We start from the raw sequence: 24,672 nt of genomic DNA, 5'->3' as shown, positions 1-24,672 counted from the left end.
TTTTTTTCTTTGAGTGGATTGGATTTTTAAATGAAAAGATACCTCTCTTATGCCTGTACGCTAAATTTGAAGCTACAGCCAGCAGGAAGTTTGCTAAGCTTAGCATAGTGGGGGGAAACAGCTAGCTTGGCCCAGTCCTAAGATAACAAAATCTGCCTGCTAACACCATGAAAGCTCAGTAGTAAACACATTATTTCTTGTTTATTTAGAACAAACAACAAATTGTGGTTTTATGGGACCAGCTGGCTGGCTGTTTTCTCCCTGTTTCCAGCTTTTATGCTAAGCTAAGCTAATTGCCACTTGGCTTCGATTCCACTTAAATTTGCTTGCTGCAGCTTTAAAGCACACACACGAGAGTGGTATCAATGGTCTTATCTGACTTTTGGCAAAGCGAATAAGCAACTTGATCAAAATGTCAAATTATCCTTTTAAAGTCTCTCGCTGTCACATACACACACACACACACACACACACACACACACACACACACACACACACACACACACAAGCGAATACACGCGCGCACACACACAGTTGAAAAGATCAGACAAACTCCCACAGCTAAGATAATATTTGTTATCCTTCTGAAGTGTGTGTTTTTGAGTTACATTGTCAGTCTACTCTGGGGGGAGAGGCTCACCTGCAGACAACGCCAAACCCTCTCACAATCAGAACACATGCACACACACAAAATCCAGAGGACGTCTTTAGGTCAAATAACACAGTCTACTGGGCAGCAGCAACACCCATGTACTCACTCACTGATTGTCAGCACACATATCGATGTACACCTTTGGAGAAACGATACCGAAGTAGTGATATGTATAAACAATGGTACTCAATTAGCTTTCCTTTAGAGCGATTGTTTCCAATTTTGTCAAAGTCACAACAGGCATTTTTTTTTCTTTGTACTTACGTTATCCTTAAGTGGTATCACACAGGAACACAGTGGATGCAGTAAAGGAATGACAGGAACAGGAGCCCTTAAAATTAAATTAGACAAGTGGTTTGTAATTTTTCCTTTCTGCCGTACTGCCTGATTTTTGAACTAATTCTGTTTTTTTTGGTCCTGTTTAATTTGTGCTTATGAATATAATGAAGTCATATCATGACTTTTAAGAGGCATTAACACAATTTGTGAAAGGACACTGTGCTGATTGTGTGTTTGAACCAAAACAGAAAAGACAGAAAATGATAAATCAAGTTTTTTTTTCCCAGCATTTTCATTCTCTGAGCAAATTGCTGAGAAAGACAATACGATGTGGTCGAAAGCTATGAAAAAACTATAAAGCTGACCTTGACCTAAGATTTTTCTCTTCGCAAAACCAATGTTTCTGAAGTCAAAAATGAACTTTCACACTCTTAAACAACTTGTTTTGTGACTTGTTTTCATATTAAGGCTAATTAATGCAGAAATGCATATGGGACAGAGCTGGAAATATCAGAAAAACTGTCCTGCATGTACAATAATTTGGTGTTTAGTGGTGCTAGAACATAATACCAGCTGTAAACGTGGTCTAAAACATTTCACCACACCTGAGCTACTGCATGAGTTATATGCTGATGTAATTATCTCTAAATTAGCCTGAAACATTCTGCTGTTGGATCAGTTAAATATGGTCTGCACGGCTGGAGTCACTGCATGAAACAATGGAAGGTAAACAAATAAATCAGACACTTTCTCTTGTCTCACATCAACAAAGACACACATGCAATCCCATGCGCACTCACACAACTAATTTAGGCAAATTTTACACTAAAGTTTCTGCCCTCACATTTAGCACTTGACCAAAATCCGTCCCACAGACGTTCCCGTGTTGCAGGCGTGAACATCATCACACTGCCACAGCTGTATGGTTCAACAACAGGGAGGGAGAAACACTGAACACTGAGGAGCTGGATCAAACTATTCCCATTTAGAACAGAGAATCCTGTGAAATGCATCTTCACCTGTCTGTGTTTGTTTTGAGGCTGAAAGTCAAGGGGGAGACTGGATTCATGCAGGGACAAAGAAAGCATTCAATTCTCTGTTTCTGAATAAATCGGGCGTCGTTGGAATGTCTTGACATTATTTGGTAGAAAATACAAAGAGCTCTCAGGACGTCTGGCTTCAGCAGCAGGCAGTGGTTGAGGGTCATGGGTGTTTTATAAAGGAATTTATATTCACCCGGAAATTCTTTGCGAGATATTTTCAAAGAAAAACTTCTCTTTATCAAACACAAGTGTCAGCCTGAATGGAAATGTGGAGTGAATTGTAGCATCACAGCAAATTAAAAAGCAGCACTGAAAGTCAGGACTGAGGCCAAGGACAGACGAGAGAGAACACCACCACAATCACATTTTAACAATCAACCACATACACAGATTAAATCAATTCACATCCCCTCATAAATGGCTTTTCTTCAATCCCCTCTCTTCATCTGACATCTCTGACTTCTCGATTGATATTGTAGATCTGCAGAAATTAACATTTTATCCTTTGAGTACACCACTGTCACCCACTTTTTAAAAAAAAGACTGATGTTTTAGTACCTGATGTTATCATTCAGATGTAGTTATCATGACCCAGGTATTTAATTCTGCGTCTGTGTGCTCTTCTCTTAATCACTGTGGCTCTGTTTAGACTTTGAATGATGCATATTTCCATATTTCAAAGGATTCTTGGTTACAATGGGGATGGCAGTCTGTTCTGTTGGTGTGTGACGGGCAGCGCTGAAGCTCTCAGGGATGTTCGGGCTCTACTGTAGTTGTCAAACACACACTCCAGCTGTGCTCTGCTGCCCATTGCTGGTCTTTTTTTTTTTTTTTTACTGCAACACTTGGCCTCGTGTTTCAGGCAACTTTGTTGCAAGGAAACTACCTGCAGCGAGCGCGCCCGCAGCAAATAAGATGGGCACGGCCTTGGTGATGCCGACGAATGACTGGAAGATGCTGATGCCCAGGACGGCCGCCAGCTTACAGAGGGCATTCAGGAAGCCGAACGCTGTGGTTCTGAACACAAGAAGAAGAAGAACAACAAATGTGATTACAGTGAGGAGAGAGCAGGATTTTTACTTTAACTCTACTGATCAATAGTTTCCTATTTTAAGCTGATCTTAACATTGAACATAGTTTTATCTGTCACAAAAATGGCCTGACAGTCTTGGGAATTTGACCACCATTACAGCTTTTAAATCTAGACTGACTATTGTTGCTTTAACTAAACATCTTTAAAACCTAAGGTCTTATTATCAGTGTATTATTATGATTATTTGAACTCCTTTATTATTTGTTTTATTGTTTTATCTTATTTTTTTTCATAGGCTTCTCTCTTTTTTTGTTTCACTTGCGTCATTTTAACTTGTGTTGTGCTGTTTCAGCTCCTCTGTATAACACCTTGAATCTAACTCTGTGTATGAAACATGCATATTAAATAAAACTGTCTCGTCTTACCTTGATTACATCTCCTCTTTTGTAATTTGGAGTACAGAGTCAGATTGTGGAAAAACATAAAGACTTCACAATTGTTTTCTGTACTTTTGATGGTACTTCTAGTAGATGCAGCTGTTGTTTATTGTGTCATGTGCACATAAGACACTAAAGATGCTGTTGTAGGGGTGAACAGCATTTGTCAAATGAGAATATTACTTATTTAAAAAAAAATGTTGCATTGTAAACAAAGAGCTTTCTTTCCTCTCTACAAATAAAATCTGCCAAAAATAAGGTTCCCTTACTTAAATCACAACTCAGTCCTTTATAACAATCTAACTAGTTAAAAGTAGAGTAATTAAATCATCAATGAAACATGAAATTGTCATTCAATCTCAAATAAATCATTTTATAAAGCCTGTCTTCATCAGTCAGGACATGAAAGGGTAACTTTTCAGCCTGGAGCCTATGTTCCCATGTTTTTGTGTCTAAGTGACTAATGGGGACAATAATATTTGAAAATGGTTCAGCGCTGAGAGACAGAGCTGCAAAACTGAGCTACAACATGATCCCTCCAGGCAACTGCACACTGTCAAAGTACACCGTCTGAATGTGTTTGTTTTTGCCACTGACAGGTTCAGATTGTTATGAGTGAGTGTGACAACATTATGAAAAGGCTCCTGACAGAACAGAGAAAGACTTTTTTTTTAAAGAGTAAGATACTTTGGTTTAACCAGAAACAGCTGTTTAATTGCTCTCATCAAACTAACCAGCCTCCCTTTGCAAAACTATAATGTCAGCATCATCGTTGTTGTCTTCATTTAAACGCAACAGAACCACAATAAAATCAACAGAAACGTCTTGGCTTGGCTTTCCACACCTCCACCAATCACCAGTTCTAGTTAGGTTGAAATAAACCCTTAATTCACTGCATTAGATATGAAAAAATCACGAGTTGAGTGAGATACAGAGAAGCAGTGGGGAGAAACAGCATGTAGAGCCAGAATATTTTCACATCCAACGCTGTGAATAAAGTGTTTTTTATTATAAACAGACTTTGAGAGTGTAACTAATATCATCATCTAACTTTTCATCTAACTTCCCAATTGTAAACTTTTACTTTAATTAACTTAAAGCCAACTGCTCATGTGACAAATCATAGCTTTAGATAAAAATAAAAAACTCTCTAGGCATGATTTTTCTAAACTGAAAACTGCTCTTTTTCTTTTTCCCATTAGAATTGCTTTTATATTATCTAATTAAAGCTGCCAGACAATAGCAGGTTTGAGGGGTTACCTCTGGAGCTGCTGCCACCTAATATATATTCATGAAAATAAACAGATACCTTAAAAAAAACACAGCAAGTCAGGAAAAATACAGCCCTCCAGAGGTCAAACACAAGAAAATGATTCACCTCATGTGTGGATCCTTTGGGTGAATTTATTTGTAATTGATCTGAATCCTTCATCAGAGCATGCATGACTTCAACAACGCCTGCATGCATGCATCCTTTTTAAAGGACACATCATGTGATCAGTGCAATCAACAGAAACAATTACACCTGTGCATCTGCATGGAGCTCCTCCACTCCCCACAAAAAATAAATAATGAATGAAATATAATGAAATAAAATATAAATAAATATAAGAATAATAAGAAAATTATAAGAATTAATAAAGAGAAATTTAAAAACAACACCAAAAAAAGTCAGACAAACATAATAATAAATAAGAAAACCCCATTCTGCACTTTCATGACTGACTCCCCACAGTTTCACACAGCAGTCGTGAGCTGGTGCATCTTTTGTTACCTTTTATCCGAAGGGTAGAGCTCCACTGTTATCACATCCAGGGCGTTCCATGAGGCGATGCTGATGCCACCAAACAGGCACAGGAGGGCGATCATCCCTGACTCACTGTTGCCGAACATCAGGAAGAAACAGCTGACACAAGAGATGACACTGGATCCCGCTGCAGGGAGGAAGGATATTAAGTTAAACAGCCTCTATGGATATAAGTGAATCATGTGCATTGATTAGATTTACCCACCCAGCATCCTTAAGCGCCCAATTTTGTCCATTAATAGAGCCGACACAATGTTGCCAGGCAACACTGCCAACGTGCCGAGGAAGTTGACAAAGTATATCATGTAGGCATTGTTGAAGTCGTCGCTGAAGTCGAGCATGCAGCCCTCCTTGTTGTGGAGAAACGTGCTGTTGATCAGTTTACAGTTGACAAGCCTGTATTTGAACAAATCTGATCAAAGAGAAAGAAAAAAAGAGTTACTGCAATATTGAATTTAAAAAAAATCATGAATACTTACTGTATTGATTGTCAAAAATGAACAGGTGTTCATTTCTACTGTGGATGGAAGAGAAATGTCCTTTCTGTCTTTAAAAATCCTGTTGTTGTTTTCCTACTGTTGGATCAGCCGAATTACACGGGTTTTTCCCAGCTCGCTAGCCATTACTTTGAAAAGTAACATTACATAAACAGTAAAGCTAAAAGTAGAAAATTATCACTTCTTTATGACAGCTTGCATACAAGCACGCACATTCTGTAGGGAGACTCCACCGCTGCAGTGGTGGCTTGTTTACTTCTTACTGCTTTCCTGGAAATTATATACTTATTTTACATAAATTATAAAAACTTCAAATAAACTTTTAAAAAGAGAATCAGTTAAATGTGGTGCGTCAGCAACCGTGTAGCAGGTAATGTTAGGATGGCAAGGTGTGTGAGTGTTCTTTATAACCAGTAACTGGGGTTCACGATACATAATACATACATAATTGCTGTTAGCCACTGCACAGTACAGTCATAAAATTAACTTTACAGCTCAAACAATACTTTTAAGTGGCATGATAAGCATGCAATTTTTATAATTGTAATTTTTTTTGGCTGAAGAGCATCTGACTTCATTGTGTCCTCCCCCACTTCTCAAATCAAGCTTACAGTATGTGCACACTTACATAAATGGAAAAATATGGACAGAGAGGATAAAATGATCTCTCAACAAAAGGAAAGCAGGACATTCGCACAGCCACCACACAACCACTCGACTGTCAGTGCCTGCTTTTAATCAAAATTCCTTTCAGGCAGAGACTAAACATAAAAACAGCATCCATCACTGTGGAGTTTTTTTTTTTAATAAATAAAAGGGAAAGAATAGAAAAGGTCAGAATTGTGCTGCATTGTCTATCAAAAACAGTTTTCCTTGAGGTTACACAAAGCTCCGTTGCTTCATACTCTGTTCATAGTTTGCTGCCTGCAGCTGCAGAAAATACATGATTATATTTTTCTGATGACGCTGGTGAAATTTCTTCCAATACCAATAACCTATAACAGCTTTATTAAAGAGAGTCAGGCATAAAACTGCTGAATGATCATAAAATTTTAGATGCAAGAATGACATAAACATAAAAGAATGAATAGTCGGCTTCAGGGATGAGAAGAGGCTCTTGCTGTAAAAGCTGCTGTGCACGTTCAGATGTCGAGATTTAAGGTTTATGTTAGCAGAGTAACAGCTTCTCTATTTTCTCAGGCAGGAGACATAAGTTATTGATTGAAAGCACGAGCAGAAATCAAAACCATACAGCAACCATGGACAGCAGCTTACACATAAACAAACATTTTTGTGCACATTTGGACGCTTATATACAAAGCATTCACATATAAATGGGCAATAAGATACTATAAAATAAACTGTAGATGATTTAGGAGCTGGTATTCATGACATGACATTAATGATGTCATCTTGTCCTCTTTGTTTCTGATTATCCAGTTAACACATTCTTACATCTGTTTTTTCTTAATCATGCAGCTTTGTTTCACGGCTAACCCCATCTGCTCTCTGTTGTCACAAAAGTCTGTGCCGGATTTGTTTACGTTGCTACGGAAACACCCTCTGCAGCAGCGTAACCCAGGGATACTAGCAGCAACAGTGTTTCTATGGTTTCAGTCCGTGCTCTGTTTTTTCTCTATTTTTACTTTAGTTTGCAATTAAAGTAATTAAAATTCATGTTTAACCTCAAATGAATCATCATTATCCTGCTAAGCAGCTGTATAAGAACGGTATAGTGATAAATATAAACTGTTTTATATCACCGCACTAATCAATATGTCTATACTAATAATGGATCAGCTGTGTGTAATGTGAAATAAGACGCTGACATATAAGTATCACCAAAGTCTGCAGAGCATTTTAGTGTCTTTTAATTCACTACATTGGTTTCACAATCCACATCTTTACTGTTTGGGCTCATTAATGCAGCAGGCAGCTTTTTGCAGCAAAATAGCTCTGATAAATCCGCTGAGTGTTACCTGCTCAGCACCAAAAGGCAGACATTAGGAGATGTTAGCAACTAGCTGGTGACCAAAGTAGAGCATTTAGCAGCTAAAGAGCAAGATATTACCTTCAGGAAGTGGTGAGGACCAAAACAGAGTTTAAAGCAAAGTGAATATTATCCATTATTATATTTATAACATTCAACTCGAAATGAATGCTAATATTGCTCAACATCTGCTGGATGTATAGATAGACACATTCATCATGAAAACATTTTGAATTGATATGTCATTGTTGTGTCATGTTGTTTTTTTGGTGATTGTGATGGTCACTTCTCACTTTTTCTTGACATTTTATACACTATATGCTTCGAAAGATAAAGCATTTTACAGATTAAACCTGGGGTGGGCAGTTTATCTTTGGCATAATTAGGCAAAATTTCCATAATAAGCTTTCAGTATAATGTAATTCAACTGGTCTGAAATAAAACTAGACTTCTGCTCTTCCTCTTGGTTCTGTTTTCAGGCCATTACAGAAAGAGGGTGTTCCTATTGGCTGTTTTGCAGGACAACCGAAGGGCAGACAGACTTCTTCTTCTGCTGCCTTTCAAACTCTTGTGTTTGGTAGGAAGGACTCAGTGAAGTAAGACGGTAGGAAGCTTTAATCAATAAGGAAAATAATCATTAAAACTCCCCACTTGTTGCACATCTCTACTGAACACACTGATCAACTTATGTTCATATTTACCTGTGTTATAGAACAAACTTGCAATGAAGGTGCAGTTTCTGAAGAAGGTGTGTGTGGAGGTGATGTCCTCAAAGTAGCACTCCTCAAACACTGAATCTTCAAACACCATCGACTTCATCTTCAGGTTCAGGAACCTGGGGAGCAGGTCACAGCCTCTCAGTCTTATGTTTTATCATTGATTCGGTAGCATTCAACTGTTAATCTCATTATACCATTGACTCATCCACCTCTGTTTAACTACTATAAAAAATAAACACGGCTCACAAAACACTCACTTGTCATTGAAGTAATGTCCTTGGCGATGCACCTGGTTTTCCAGGGTGAAGTTAAAAGTGACGTGCTTCACTTCTTCCTTAGTGAAGGTCTTCGTGCGTGATTCATATTCCTGCTTCTGGATGTACTTGATCATGTCTGGGAACCACACCGTCAGACCGTAGTAGCTGCAAAGTGACAGGACAGATAAAATAAGCCTCAGAAGCATTTGAGCATTTAGCGAAGGTTTTATGATTCTGCCGTTTACCTGAAAGACATGGTAAACCAAACAGCCATGAGCATGAAAGTCGTCCGTTTATATTCCGGGCTGAAGCAGGCGAGAATGTTATTCCTTATCTGCAACATGTGAACAAGACAACACACGTTTCAGTCAACTTGTAGAGGCAGAATTAACTTTATAAATAGGAGATAAAATTTGAACACAACATGACAGCAGCTGGGCTGATTTTCTAAAAATTTCCTCTTTGCATGAACGCTCCTTGGCTTCCAAATGAAACTACATCTTTACAGCTTCAACTGTAAAGGGACAGTTCAGATTTTTTGAAGTGGGGTTGCATGGGGTACTAACTGTACTGCCTACAGTAAATGGCGGCCGACATGTCCCCAGTTTGGGGAAGTAGTAGTTAGAGGAGGCTAAGCAATGTATTGCTGTTGACAGAGTCAGCGAGCTCCGTGTCGACCACCATTTACTGTAGATAATACAACGACTGTGGATAAGCACCTCGTACAACCCCTCTTCAAATAATCCTGACAAGTGGAGACTTTCCAGCAGGCATTAAGTTGGTCGTGCAGTAGCAGATTCATAAGAAAATGGAAGGTGTAGGCGTGTAGCAGAACGTAGGCTGAATGCAAATTAAAATCAGGCACAAAGCTGGTAAAGTTACTGCCTGGAGCGGCGGTACAACACAATAATAACAGTTTAAACACAAGAACGTCAAATAGAAACATAACTGATGCAAAAAGTAACAATTACCATTAAAATTCACATTAATTGTTGGAGTTTGATTCACAAAATTCAGTTTTATGAGAAAAAAGGCAGCACAGAAAATCTGCTTGTGGATATGCCTGAAGAAACTTAATAATTTCTTGATTTTTCATTTAATTCACTCATAAAGTCAGGCGTAAGTCAAGAAGTCAAAATAATTAATAAGGAAACAGATGGCAATTTAAACCTCTTAGCTGCTCTTGTACTTGCTGCCACCTACGCCTACATCCACACTGTTTTTCGGTTTCTGCCAATTCCAGCTCCACTGAGGCCTTTTAAAGGCACGCCCCGAGCTGTAAAAGGCCTCAGCCTCATGCGCTAGTGCAATAACTGTAAGACTGCTGCATTTTTAAAAGCAGCAGTGATCTCAGAAATGATGTCAGGGGTATTTAATTTCATGCTGCTTTAAAAACTTGGTTACAGTTTGGGTTCAGAACTGCCTGCACAACAACAAATCCTCTGGTAATTCAAATAAATGTTAAATAAATTAAATACACCATATCTGAATTACATTTTTAACCCTTGTTTTCCTTCTTGACTTCACTCACCTGTTGAGTGAGGCTCATAATCTTCAGCTTGTAGCGCTGCCAGATGGGCGTATCGGTGCCAGTGTCCACCAACTCATCCATCTGCTTCACCGTCTTAATTGTGGTGACCTTGGATGAAAGAGACACAAGTCGTTCTGAAGCCTGCCTTCAGACAGATGTCAGGGAATGAGTTTTGACGATAACCGCCAAGTTTTCTGACATAGAGAATTTCTGAAGAGGCTTCTCTTCTTCCATGTAAAACAATCAACCAAAAAAAAAAATCCCCTTTCACAACCACTGATCTTTAATTAACCGTATTTTGATGAAGTCCAGCAGAACTCCAGATGCCAGGAATTTGTAGTCTACTTCAAAAATATAATAGAAACTAGTAGATCAAATTTATGTTAGTCTCGACCTACGAATGAGCCAATTAATTTCAACACCCCAGAACCTTTGTTTTTACGTGGTGAAACACTTGAGATGTATGTCCTGGTTGATGCAGAGATACTTGGTGAAGTCATCTCCCACTTAAAGCCCACAAACTGCTTTTTAGATTCCCACATCCTTTTTAAAAAACTGTTTATAGCTCTTTAGGTGAAGATGTTCTTCATCTGATGCGGTGAAAAGAGTTCAAGCTGCGTTGATTAGAGAGCCAGTATTGATCACACTGCAGCTTACACCAAGAACGACCTCTGCTGTATGTCAGTGGTTCCCAGCCTTTCTTGCAAGACGTCCCCTGACAGCTCCATCTGATCAACGCAGATAATCCATCATCAGCACCGCCAGTCATGTTCCAAATATGTTCATTTTTAAAATTAATTTCACACTGGATTTTAAACTTTTCTTTCAACTATTAATTACATAAACGTTGATTTAATTGTGGAGGTTATAATATTTTCATACAGTTGAAATGTTAATCTTTAGGTCAGCATTCATACTAGAAACACATGCAGGGGCAAAAGCTTTGCTCCAACATTTTATCCATTACTTTGTGTACAAACTATTTCTACTAGTTTTCAGACACTCTTAATTGCAATAACACCTAAATTATAGTTATAGCTGACTCAATATGTGGATGTATCAAATCAATGATGTATCAATCAAATAACTAATTCCATTTTTTCAAAATAGTTGACCTATTCTTGGGTACAAGGAGATTAAAATACCCCTGGCTGTGAACTCACTGATGTGTGTCATTCCCAGTCCTCCTCCCTCGTCTTTATCTGTCATCTCTCTGCTGCTCTCAGCTGTCTGATAAAGGCATAACATGCCCAAAAAACGTATTTACATCTGGACTGCCTGCTGTGAAGTCATTCAAGTATCGGATGTGAGCTTCATATGACATATATTTTCTTAGAGATACTCACAGAAAACACCCTCTCTGGGTATCCCTTCGCTCTCATGTTGGTGTCGTGAACTTGCTTCAGAATCATCCAGCCTTCGTCATGTTTGCCATTCTGAAAAAAAGTAAATGTTTGGTTTGGTTGTGTATGTATTTATCCCCATTAATTGAAACATTCAGAAGAAATCTGGGGTATTATTATGCTAGTAACAACAACAACAACAATAATAATTTATGGATTATCAGAGACAACAAATCCAAAGGCATACTTGTCAACCTTTAGACCTCAAAAAAGAGAGAACTTAGAAACCAAAGCAGAAGATCTGGGGGTCTTATCCCAGAAAAACTGAGTTTTACAGACTTTGTTTCCTGCACTCTGGTGGCTTTTAAAGAGTGAACAAAATAACATAAAATTAAATAAAATTAAATAAAAAAATAATAAGTGCATGTTTTTTGGCAAACAGATGCCTGCAGATGACCTATAACTGATGCTTATTAACTGGGAAAACACAACTGGATCACAGCATATAGTCTCATCTAATTCTTCTTTCCAGGACGTCTGAAATTTCTTTCTCTCAGTACTCACTGAGGAGGACGAGGCACGAGCATGGATGTTATACAGAGAACTGTATACAGGCATACAGCAGTGTCTGTATTGTTGTGTGGGTAGAGAAAGTAGACTTGTGTCTCGAGCTGCAGCAATTTATCAATTACTAATAGACTATTAAATTTAGCAGCAACTATTCTGATAATAAATTAAATGTTTTGAGTCATTTTACAAATAAACAAATGTCCAAATTCTCTTATTCCAGATTTTAAATGTGAATATTGTCCGAATATTTTCTTTACTCCTTCGTGACATTAACCTGAAAATCTTTGGATTGTGGACAAAACAAGAGGTTTGAAGTTGTCTTGCCCTTAGAAAACAATGATCAATATTTTTCACTATTTTACAGACCAAACAGGTAATCAGTTAATTGAAAGAATAAGAGTAATTGATAATGGCAATAATTGTTAGGGGCAGCCCTACTTGAGTTGGAGGGATACATACCAATCTGTCATAAATCTCAAGAAATCCGTCAAAATGTGACCCCGGAAGAAAACCAGGAGAAAATCATGAGGGTTTGACATTATGTCCAAATGATAAAAACTAAACAAAACAATCCCGAAGTCCAACAACACATCACCACAATTTAAGAAACAAAAATAACTCCAACGTCCCAAAACAAGGACAGCTGAAGTTAAAAAATATTGTTGCAAAATTCATGATAAATCTGTTACCCTGTTCCATAAAAAAGTTCCAACCTGACTCCTGTTATATTTACAAACTTGATGTGTAGCAGAAGGTTGTTCCAGAAACATGGCACCAGTATTAAAAAAAAAAAGGAGCTTCTGTCTACATTATTCACTCGAGGCACAGCACGACTCAACAGGAACATCTGCTTACCTCCAAGTAGAAGCGTGGGCTCTCTGGCATGGCACTGAGGGCAGCGATGGCGGCAACACAAGGAAACGCACACACCAACACAAAAACACGCCAGCTATGGAACTGATATGCCGAGCCCATCTGGAAACTCCATCCTGAGGGGACAAAAAAAAAAACCCGAGAAATTATCTCACACCTTTTACACTTATTGTGACCTGTGAATGCAAGTCAAGTCAATAGCAGATGAGGTCAGACAGCAAATCTTTAAAAAGCACAGTCTGGAATATATTTAATTTGATCCGACACAGTAGGAACCATGTTCTTATTTTTCCTCCCTCTGGGGAAGTCATAGGTCAGCCACAGTACGCTGACTCTGGGAAGATGCTCAGTAGAAAACGAGTTAAAACCCGCAGCAGCTCACTCTGCTGCCAGAGCCGGAGCTGTTAATACTTTTATTTTAAAGGTCCAGTGTGTAAGATTTACAGGAATGCATTAGCAGAATATAGCAGGAATATTAATAAGTATGTTTTCATTAGTGTATAATCACCAAAAAAGGAGAATCATGGCATTTTCGTTACCTTAGAATGAGCCGTTTATATCTACAGAAGGTGTGGGTCCTCTTCCACAGAGGCTGCCATGTTGAACTGCCATATTTCTACAGTAGCCCAGAACGGACACACCAAACACTGGCTCTAGATACGGCCTTTCACATTTTTCACAAGGTTTGTGGTGACCACAGTTTCTCCTAAATGCTTGGAAGGGGCTTTTCAAGACAGGGGTGACTGCAACTAACCCCACAAATTCAGGGGTAGGTCACTGTGCTCACCATAATGTGGGATTATAGCCCAGGCCATGGCGGACGCGTAGATTCCTCCAATCATCCAGAACATGCAGAGCCAGCTGAGGTGCTCACCGCGCTTCTCTTGGGCCAGAAATTCAGAATAGTAGGAAAACACGATGGGAATTGAGCCACCAATCCTGCAAAGATCAGAAAACAACTGAGCCCAGAGTTGAACAAGATCCAGAGATCAAGAGGTGACTGCAGAGTTTGGGCTGTCAGATTAACAGAATTTTGTATGACGAAAAAAGAGGAAAGCTTATTTATTTCATGTAAAATAACCTGAACACCATATGTATCATTTGTATTGGCTATTTAATGTGCTGATACACTCATTTACTTTCAATGAGTGTATCATGGACATGACAGACATGATATGATACCATGAGTGTGAGCAAACTTCTTTAAACTCCTTCAAAGCAATTGAACTTTTTACAAGTGGAGGCTCCACAGCTTGAATCTTAGACCTTTAATTGACTGCACTGGTTATTTTGTTTGGTCACTAAATCGTTAACATCATTTGCTTGCATTTCTCCATCACAGTGGTGCAAAACAAACTCACAGAAGCTCTGCGGGAAACTGATTGATTTCACCTCAAATGGATTTCAGCACCTCAATTATCCACTTCACTAAACCAGAGAAAATGCTGTTTAACAAAATAAAGACTTTAAGTGCTCAGAAACCTAACTATAAACTGGAAGATAATGAAGACTGAAAATCTACGGTTAATATTCGTTTGTCAAATTCAAAGTAGTGCAGTCAGATGTACAACATAGTTCAGCTCCTCATAACAGCTACTGGAAGATCAGATACACTATATTGATTTTGTGAACAATATATAAACAAATATAACGTTTTTGCTCATTTATTTCTAGAAACTGATTTGCATAGCATCCCAGTCTATATGTGTTAGTTAAAACTTTTAGGCTGGGTAATTTTTTGAACCCTGACTAAATCATGGTGTTGCACCAAACTTTTCAACCATTTTAAAATGAAGAAAGTTTACAATTAAGCCCCTCTTTAAACCTCAGTTTAGTCATCTAAATCTGTATTAAATTTAATTCTGTTATACCAAAATGTTAAACTCCTATTTAAACTGTGATCCAGTATTAACTTTAAACTTACACTTGAAGAGTTTAACTTTTGAAATATCTGCCTTTTTTCAGATTAAATCTGCAGAATAATTCTCTGCTGAGCCGTCATGAGCAGGCTAACTAGGCTAACAAACTGTTAAACTAGCTAGCAAACAATGTAACATTTTGTTCACTTTTTATCTAGCCAGCAAACAATTTAAGGTTTTTTCTTTCTTTCTCACCTAGCTAGCAAACAATATAGCCTAAGGTTTTTTTTTGTTTTGTTTTGTTTTTAGCAAGCTAGCTAGCAACCTTTCAGCTAACTAGCAAACAATGTAAGGTTTTAAGAATCAGAATCAGAAATACTTTATTGACCCCAGGGGAAGATTGTTTAGCTCTTTAGCCAGCTAGCAAACAATATAATGTTTTTTGTTTTTAGCTTGCATTATAATGTTTTTTATTTGTTCTGTTTTTACTTTTAAGCTAGCTAACAAAATGTGTGGTTTGCTGCACCTTTTGCTTTTTTTTTTTTTTTCCAGCATTTTGTTTCAAAAATAACGGGGCAGCCAAAAGTTTACAGTCCCAACAGCATTCAAATGTATTTATTATTTATTTCAATTTTGGTAAAAAAAAAAAAAGCATCTTCATGTTGATTAAACTGTTTCACTTCATTACTACACGACTAAACTTGGATTTACTAAACAAAGATTAGGTTTGAATTGTGCAACAGAGCTCCGCCTAGTTTTGCTAAAATCTGATTAGAACTCATTTTAGATTGAAATAATATTTGAAATTGAAATAATGTAATTATGTTAAAATGTTCACAAAATTATGTGTATGTTATGTTAATGTTAAAACTGATTTTTGAGTTTGATCTTTGTGTTTCTCTCTGCCTGATGGGTTGTACTGGAGAATATATCTTTCTGTAAACTGTGAACAGCGTCAGAGTGTAGCATCTGAAAAATCAGATCAGAAAAAGTGACCCAGATTTAAAACATACGTAATATAAAACAATTTTCAATTTACCCAACACCTGAGAGGAGTCGGCAGAACAGAAAGGTGCTGTATCCCTGGACGAAGGAGGAGAAGAAGGAGAAAACACTATTGATGGAGAGAGAGATGAGAAGCGACTGCCGACGGCCTATCCGGTCAGCCAGAGCGCCCCAGAGGAAAGCCCCGACCATCATCCCAAAATATACAATCAGACCTGCAGAGAGAGCAAAGGAAATACAACTTTTACTAATGTGAATACAAAACTTCAGTGTTTGTTAGGACAAATGATTTGGTAAATTGTTTTATTCACATTTTTACTTCAGAACTTTTCATTTAAAGCTACAGATGTAAGTCTGTTCTTTCCTCTTTATTTCTGTTGTTCTCCTGCTGTGAGATTACTGGGCTTTGCAGTTTCATATTCTCCTGACAGCGAGGCTCTCAACACTGTTCAAATATGAGGAGTATTAAATCTCTCCTCCTTTAAAAGAGCAGGTATTATGTTTTATTTTTCTCAACAAATCCCATGAAAACACCAAAACTAACAATAAATAAGCCCGTCTCTCAGCCCCAAGTTCATTCGCTACTGAATACAGAAAGATCTGAAAACATGTCGCAAATACATCGTTTCCTTTTCTCAAAACATTCCTTAAACAGCTGGGCACAGCTGTTTTAGCAAACATTACTCAAACAGGAGTAAATAGTGTATTTGTTGGGGACTGCTTTCAGCTGTGGATTAACACACATTCAGTCCTCTACTGAATATTTCTGGCAGCAGGACGACTCATGTTCGTGAAGGAATGAAGGAACACATTATTCAGTGTTTGACTGATATTGCAATTGTGATATGAACTGCAATATCAACAGGAATTATAATTTTTATATCATTAGTCTCATTTTAATTGAAAACTATATTAAAACGATTATAGTTCTGTACAAAACAAAGATTAAGTTTGTAGAATATGATGTATTGGCCAGGATATCTCTGCAGAATGACTATATTTAATTTAAAATTGGATTTATGACACACATTTTGCCTTTGTCAAATATTGTGCTGCTTGTAATCTGAAAACTGTAGCAGGCAGTGCCGCAATTTCAGTAAAACTTTGATTTATCACTCAGCCCTAATTTTTAATCATACTTTTTGGTACAAGGCTGTATGGCTCAGAGGTGTATAAGTTATGAGGCTTTGGATACACAGCAAACACTTGTTACTAGGATAATTTCATTGTTGGTTTTGGAGCCAAAATAGCCTCCTTATGATGATGATGATGATGATGATGTATGACCTTTAAGTTAGTGACCAAAATAACCCAGTATCAAGTAGCATCGAAACGTCATCAATCAAATAATACCTGCATTTCATCCTTTTAGTACCCAGATCTAGAAAAAAAACACTGTTTGTATGGTTTTGCTTGCAGCCAATCACTTAAAAGCATTCTTCGCTTTGATGCAACGTGTGATTGGCCCACTATCACAGCAGCTACAACCCACACAGTCTGGTGTGGTGAAGTCCAGCATGGTGTATTTGAATGCAGAGTGACTGAGTGCTTCCATTCACATGATGGGTGCTAAATGGGAAAAACGATTCCGAGCCCTAATCGAGACAGACAAACCAAAACCAAAACAGAAGGAGGACCCTGTTGAAGGGTCTTACCTAGCATGCTTTTGTTAGGTTCAGACAGGCACATGTCCTTCTCAGCGCTCGGCAGGACGAACCCGACCACGAAGATCTCCACACCGTCCGCCATGAGAGCCAGCCCCAGCACAAAGTACAGGGTCCACTGGAACTTCCCGTGACCACATTCTTGTAAAATGGTCTCGTACTGTTGAGCCAGCTCTTCCTGGTCCTTCCTTCTCTCGGCCTCGGACACTCCGACATCTCTGAACTGCTGAGCGCCGGCCCTCACCGAGCCCGGGCCTCCAGCCAGGCTGCCTTTGCCTGAATCAGCCCTGGGAATTCCTTGGTACTCGCCTTCGTAGATCTCATCATCCTCATCATGACCCTCTGTGGAGTCACTGTGGCCGCCCTCGTCGTCGTTGGCCGCCTGGCTGTCTCCACGGTAATAGCCTCCATCCTGGCTTCCTTGCATGGGGTAGTCATCATCGTCGTCCTCTTCGAATCGGCTGTAGGAGCGCTTGCTGTACTCATCGCTCATCCGATCCACCGAACGGCCGACCTTCTTCGTTGCTTGCCGCTTGACTTCTTTGGCAATGTCTTTGGCACCTTTTATGAAGGCAGTCCGGTTTTGGTAACCGTCCTCCATTTCAAAGAGGTTCGGAAGATGCAAAAGTGGTCAAAGATCTAGAAGAGAAGCCACCTGAACGCGCTGGACTTTATAAACCTCACAGATTTGAAGAGTTGACTTCCCGGCAACAGGCTCTTCTTATGTCTGGGGAGAAAATGGAAATATGAATTAAATAACCATATGTTTTTTTTTAAGGTGCTTTGTTATCAAGAGGGGTGTTTGATAAGGACTTCAAAAGGCTTCATCAGTGCATTTCAGTGACTGGATTACTGACCAGGCCTGAGTCTGTATACAGTGGGGGTCTGTCTGAAGTGACATTTTTCAATCAAACAACAACAAAGACACACAAAATGACAACAACAAGATGAAAAATTACCACACTAAGTTAATACAGAGACACAAAATGACTACAAACAGTTGCAAAGTCACTATGAAGAGACACGATCAACAACAACTACAAAGAGACACAAAATGGCTACCAAGAGTTGCAAAAAAAAAAACTACAAAGAAATGCAAAATGACTCAGGGTGACTATAAAGATGAGCAAAATGACTACAAAGAAACCAGGTGACTACAAGATGACACAGAATGACGACAGAGACACAAAATTACTTCAAAGAGATACAAAAAGACACAAAAATGAACAACAAAGAGACAATATGACCACAGAGACACAACATGAGACAGAGAATGAAACATGAAAAGTGTAAAGATATAGAACATCTGGACGCACATATGATAATATACGTAAAGGTAAAAAGATGCGTCTATACATATATATACGATACGTTCATTCAGCTAACCGAACCAGCTAACCAGCCTTTAACGGCGCGCTTCCTGACTACACTTGTTGCATGTCCATATCGGCCCTGCATGTGTTCACTGCTGAGTCACAGATGGGTCTGAGCAGTAATTACAGGGCGAGGCATCAAGCCTTGAATAGAGACAGTGATTTTTAATAGACGTTTCTTGGTGCAGAAATGCCCTAAATGCCTCAGTTCAAGTTCACAGAGAAGAGCTACGTGACCATGACTCAAATATAATGTGATGGAGATAATGCTCAACAGGATCAGACACTAGTTTGGAATAAAAGGACATCACTGTACGGCCTTCACTGTTAATGCCGTCATCCTTTAACATCCAACATATTACACATATTAACACTTCATTATTATTTCTTCTACAGATTCATGAAATCCTGCACTAACATGTGAGTTATCTAATAGTTTAAATGATAAAATGTTATTTATAAACAATATTGGAGAAAACCAACCATGTATTCTTCTTGGATTAATCAAATAAAGCTGTGATCGCGCCTTAATTGAAAAACTGAACAATTGCTGATTTAGAGGAGCTGTGTGCTAAAACAAATGAGGCTTGAAATTGAGAAAACACCAGAAAATTGATGTCCATTTCACCTGTCTGCTGCGGCATCACATCTCCTTTGGAAAAAAGAACATTTATGAGGCACTGACTCGTGTAGTTTCACTGATGATACCCACGCATCCATATGCTTTCGTATTAAGACACTGTGTGCCCCGGGTCGCCGTGCAATAAAACAACATGTCACTTTGATTTTGTGGCGCAGTGAAACAACGGACACAGAATGAGAGACATCGCCGCGTCAACGCTCACTTTGACCCCTGTTTCAAAAACGAGGTCTGACAGGTAATAACGGGCTGACAGAGCTTTAAATGTCTGCCAGGTACACAGTACATAAAGGGCCAAACACAGGACTTTAGACATATTGAGGTTAGGGGGCAGATTCTTTGGACTAGCCATAAAAAGAAACTGGTGAAATTAAATAGCATTAAAGTGGTTTTGATTTATCTTCATTCTGTTCATTAACACGTTCTATAAATTAGATCTTAAATGATAGTCAAATTGATACTTCAAAGCCTTCTCTGAACTCGCAAAATGTCAAATCGCTTCATTATACTTCTAACTATTTCAGTATTTTTGGGCTAAAACCAGTCAAACATAATGAGACGCTTTTAATGACAGCACTTTTGTTTTTTGCTCCCATTTTTCACAAGTTTAAGTAAATGATCTAAAATTTTGTCTGTGCAGACAAAAGGTTTATTTCTCTCAAATTCTGTTCACAAATGTGTTAAAATCCATGTTAGAGTTTCTGACAGGTGTGGCATATAGAGACGCTGATTAAACAGCATGTAGAACCAGTGGTCACTGGGGTTGCAGATTTTGTGCATTTTCCTTAACTAATCCTTGAAAACACCAACAATCAATTAATTGAGTAATCATTAATAATTAATAAGATACAAAATGCCTGTTTTTTTTCTAATTTTCCTCTCAGACACATTTATTTGGCACTGAACTGACTATTTCACATAAGGCTACAGATAAAGACTTTTTCCATTTTTTTCTAGGAGGGAAAAATCATGACCCGCCCTTCTCCACCTCTGATTGGTTTACACTATGCCTAAATCTAACCAACCCAAAGCAACGAAGGCAGCGAGTACTAGCCAATCAGAGGCAGAGCAGGAAGGGTCATGACTTTGCCCTCCTGGGGAAAAAATGGTATCTGCAGCCTTATGTGAAATAATCATATTTCAGTGCCTAATAAATGTGTTTTTTTTCCAAGATAAAACTGCACAGTTTCAGTGTCCTTTTGTTACCAGTCCAGAACATACTGTGCAATAATTCTGCTGTTAAATCAGCATCTTCATATGCCACATCTATCAGGTGGATGGATTATTCTGCTCACAAACACAGATTTTAACAAAACTGTAATGAAATAAATCTTTTGTGTGCATAGAGGGAGTCTTTTTGGGCTATTTAGGCAAAGACATAGTAGAAACAGCCTTGAAAACCCACCATGTGTAATTACAAAATCACATAATTGCTCTTTAGGTTGTTAAAATCCCCAAATGTACATGAGAATTGTATCCTGTCTTTGAACGAAGTGGTGCAGTTGAGACCTATTTGGCAAAATCTGTGCTAGCTGGCATAAAGGAGCACGGTACAACAGGAGGTGTGTTTCAAGACAATTACAACCCAAACTGTAATCACAGTTATCTAAGATACAGCATCTGCATCCTGATCAATGCTCGATACGCAGGCTTGAGCTGTTTATATGTTAAATTTTCATTCAAACATCACCTCCAGTCACAACGCCACAGATTGTTCACTGTCAGCATGATGAGCAGATTTTCTGGCACCGGTCAAAGGAACCCCACAGGCCTGGTGAGCCAGGCTAAACTGTAGGACACTAACCTAATAATATCTTGGATCTGAGCACTTACAGGCCTGCACGCAGTAATCCTTACCAACATGGACAAGCACACGAGTCTGCATAAAATAATACGAGCATAATGGCGAGGAAACATGTCATCAGAGCTGTTTTCTAAATCCCCTGCACACACATGGCTTACCTCAGCTGTCACGACTTACTGGGACACTTGAATATAATGAAACTGTTAATGTTATTAGTAGCATCTGTGCTTTTCCTCGGTGTCTGTGGTGAAATAAGGCCTAGTTTGCTGCACCTGTTGCCTGGGACAAATTACGTCTTTGTGACTCTTAAAGACCTTTTTCACTGCAGCCATTTTGACTTGAAATAGTAGTAAACACAGGTGTTATCAATGATACTAATTAAGGTCTGTTCTATTCAGGTCAAACAGAGTCAGGGTGCTGCTATTGTGCTACGCTAACTTAATTAGTGTCAGAGGAGCCTCACCAACCCTGGCCTCAAAATCCAAGATGGCTGCTCCACCCATAAACAGCTGTTTATTAGCACTTCCGTGTTTTGTTCCTCATTTAACCAGTCATAGACGCAGCACTGTTTAAGTTAAATGGTGTTTGCGTGCGCAGAATACCATGTAATATGTTGTTATCAAGGACTTTTTTTTCCCCCTGACTTGTTGCACTGGAATTCAGTCAACTTTAGTGTGATGCCTTCCCCGCCTCTGGCTTCTGACCTCCGTGGTAAATGAAACGCACCATATCCATGTGTGACGTTTGAGATAGTTTGGTCATAAGTCCAGCATATCAGGACACTGAAGCTAAATTGAATTAATTTTATTATTTACATTTGTGTTTTTACTGTGACATGCGAAGATGTCTTATAGAAAGCAAAGCCGCAAGTCATAATAATTTCAGATAATTAAACGGTAGTAAAATAATCGATCTGTAGGTACACCTCAAGTCACTCTCCTCTTCCAAGCGTGCAGGAGAAACTACAGTGGTGAAACATGGACTACATGCAAAAGGCTAATCTGGAGCCAGTGTTTGGTTTGTCCATTCTGGGCTACTGTTTAAACATGGCTCTCTAACATGGCGGCCTCCGTGGAAGAGGACCTTTGCCCTCTGTAGATGTAAAACGACTCATTCTAAGATAACGAAAAGACGATTATTCTTATTTTCAGGTGATCATACACTAATGAAAACCTATGAATATTAGATTCCATATCTGCCATATTCTGATAATATATTCCTGTAAATATTACACACTGGACTTTTAAGTCAATTTCAGAAAAAAAGATGGATTGATACTGAAATGTTTATGCAACAGGTAAGCTACAGATGCACTCCTTTAATTCTCATTTTTCGTTTTCGTCTAAAAACTAAAGCATAAAGCCAAACACTAGTCAGACTCGAACAAAGGCTTCGAACCCACTTTTCTGATTTCCTCCCTGTTGTCAAGTTGACAGCCTCTCCTCAGCTCCATGCAGCCTGCAAACACACACACACACACACACACACACACACACACACACACACACACACACACACACACACACACACACAGCCCTGCAAGTGAAGAAGAGGAGCAGGCAGCTCTGAGGATGAGGGGGATGGATGGGTATTATTGCTCCCTGGTTTGAGCTAACCCTTTTATTTTTTATTTCTAGTCTGCATTTTCCATCTCCAGTTCAAAAAAAAAAAAAAAAAAAATCAATCAGCATCAGTTTACCACTTTCTCGCAAGGCCACGCAGCGGGGCAGATAGCCATCAAATCACATGCAGGCGAGCTTATTAAAGCAGTGGGAGATTTCTATCAGTCGTGAGGTGTCGTGATGAATAATCAGGACACCTGAAGACATGAACATGAAGCCACAGAAATGGGAAAAAATCGTCAGGATTGTGCTGTTAAAGTCATATTTCTAATCATATTTGTGTTGTGATCTTTAAGGATTATTGTTTTTCAGCAGCAGAAATTGCCTATAAGGGCTGCAAAAATGTGCATTCAAGAGTCTCATTTGAAAATAGAAAATTTAAGCCTCCAGTTCACACATAATCGCCTTCATTGGTGTTAAGACGAAAAAAAGGCCTTGTCGCTAACAGGCCAATTTAGACAGCTCTCAAACACGGCCGGATTAAAATATAAATCTGGCTCAAATATCAGGCGATTGTCTGCTCGCCCGCATCCTGACATCTGCGCTCATTCTTAGAAATCACAGCCCAGCAGCAGCAGCCCGTCACGACTTGGATTAGGTTATAGATCCACAGGCCCAATTCACAAAATCGATCTTAATTGCTGTGAGAAGCAAACGGTTGCAGAACACGCCCATCATCTCCTCTTCCTCGTGATGTCTTAATGCATTAAAAAAAAAAAAAAGAAGAAGATTTAAGCCATCGCCATCAGCTTAACAGTTAATTGCAGTAATATTAAAGCTCACCGTTTTGTCCCCGCGATGTGCTCCCTCTTCTTCTTCAGCCTGGATGTGGTGGTGATGAGGACTGGAGGATGAGGAGGAGGATGAGGATGATGATGCGTACGAGACTGTTGCTGTGAACCGAGTGATGATGATGATGCTGCGCGGTTTGGAGGAGAGAGAAGCCCACGCCATCCACACACACACACACACACACACACACACTCACTCAGTCACACACACTCAGTGATGTGCAGGGGTCCCCTCCCCCATGCAAAACCCTCACCAGCGCACATTAACGCCTTCATATCTGGAGGGGTTTGTTTGGCGCATATCTGCACCCAATCTGCGCACATTTCACCCACTTTCCTGCAGCTTTGCACGCATTTAAAGCTCGGTCTACTGATACATCTATGCATTTAAATATTAAATTATATCAAATACACACTATATATGCGTATGAACGCACGCATGCGCGCACACACACACCTCATATTCAGCCGTCTGCTTTTATTACGAATAGACGATTGTCTGTCTGTACACATGAATATCAAATTGTGCGCACAGACAACACACACGTGCAAGCACACCTGACTCCTGTTGCCATGCCAACCACTTGCCATATTCTTGAGCCCTTCTGCTGCATCAAGAGCTGCCATGAAGAAACGTGAGCTTCCCTCGCAGTGTGATGTCATCAGCCGTGCCATTCAAATAAAATCTCTTTTTGGACACAGGAAATTTTTTTTCTTTTCTATTTATCACATGCATCATGTTGTGTAGCAGTGAGACAAGAGTCACATCTGTCTTATTATCAGTCAGCTTAAGTGTCTCAGGGCGTTTGATGAGAAACTATCAGGAAGAAGTGTCGTGAAACTTCACTAGTAATCTCTGTGAAATAGTCTTACAGATTGTGGG

At 39.0% G+C, this 24,672-nt stretch overlaps 1 protein-coding gene across 1 annotated transcript; it reads right to left on the bottom strand.

The window, feature by feature from the left end:
• Positions 1 to 1,231: 1,231 nt before the first annotated feature.
• LOC146313090 (synaptic vesicle glycoprotein 2A-like) lies at positions 1,232 to 24,157 on the bottom strand. Its single transcript, XM_084739431.1, has 13 exons — positions 23,782 to 24,157; positions 17,551 to 18,286; positions 15,930 to 16,110; positions 13,819 to 13,970; positions 13,014 to 13,147; positions 11,592 to 11,681; positions 10,246 to 10,353; positions 8,960 to 9,048; positions 8,715 to 8,879; positions 8,440 to 8,573; positions 5,457 to 5,663; positions 5,219 to 5,378; positions 1,232 to 2,991 (listed from the first exon to the last, which is right to left on the bottom strand). The coding sequence occupies exons 2-13, from the start codon at positions 18,158 to 18,160 to the stop codon at positions 2,808 to 2,810; spliced, it is 2,214 nt and encodes a 737-aa protein (XP_084595557.1). The 5' UTR covers positions 18,161 to 18,286; positions 23,782 to 24,157; the 3' UTR covers positions 1,232 to 2,807.
• Positions 24,158 to 24,672: the final 515 nt, after the last annotated feature.

This window comes from Lutjanus erythropterus, chromosome 16 (genome assembly GCF_056507025.1).
Source record: "Lutjanus erythropterus isolate fLutEry1 chromosome 16, fLutEry1.hap2, whole genome shotgun sequence".
Classification (NCBI taxonomy): Eukaryota; Metazoa; Chordata; class Actinopteri; order Lutjaniformes; family Lutjanidae; genus Lutjanus; species Lutjanus erythropterus.
Note: the sequence above shows the minus strand (reverse complement) of the source record. Positions and strands in the feature narration are given on the sequence as shown.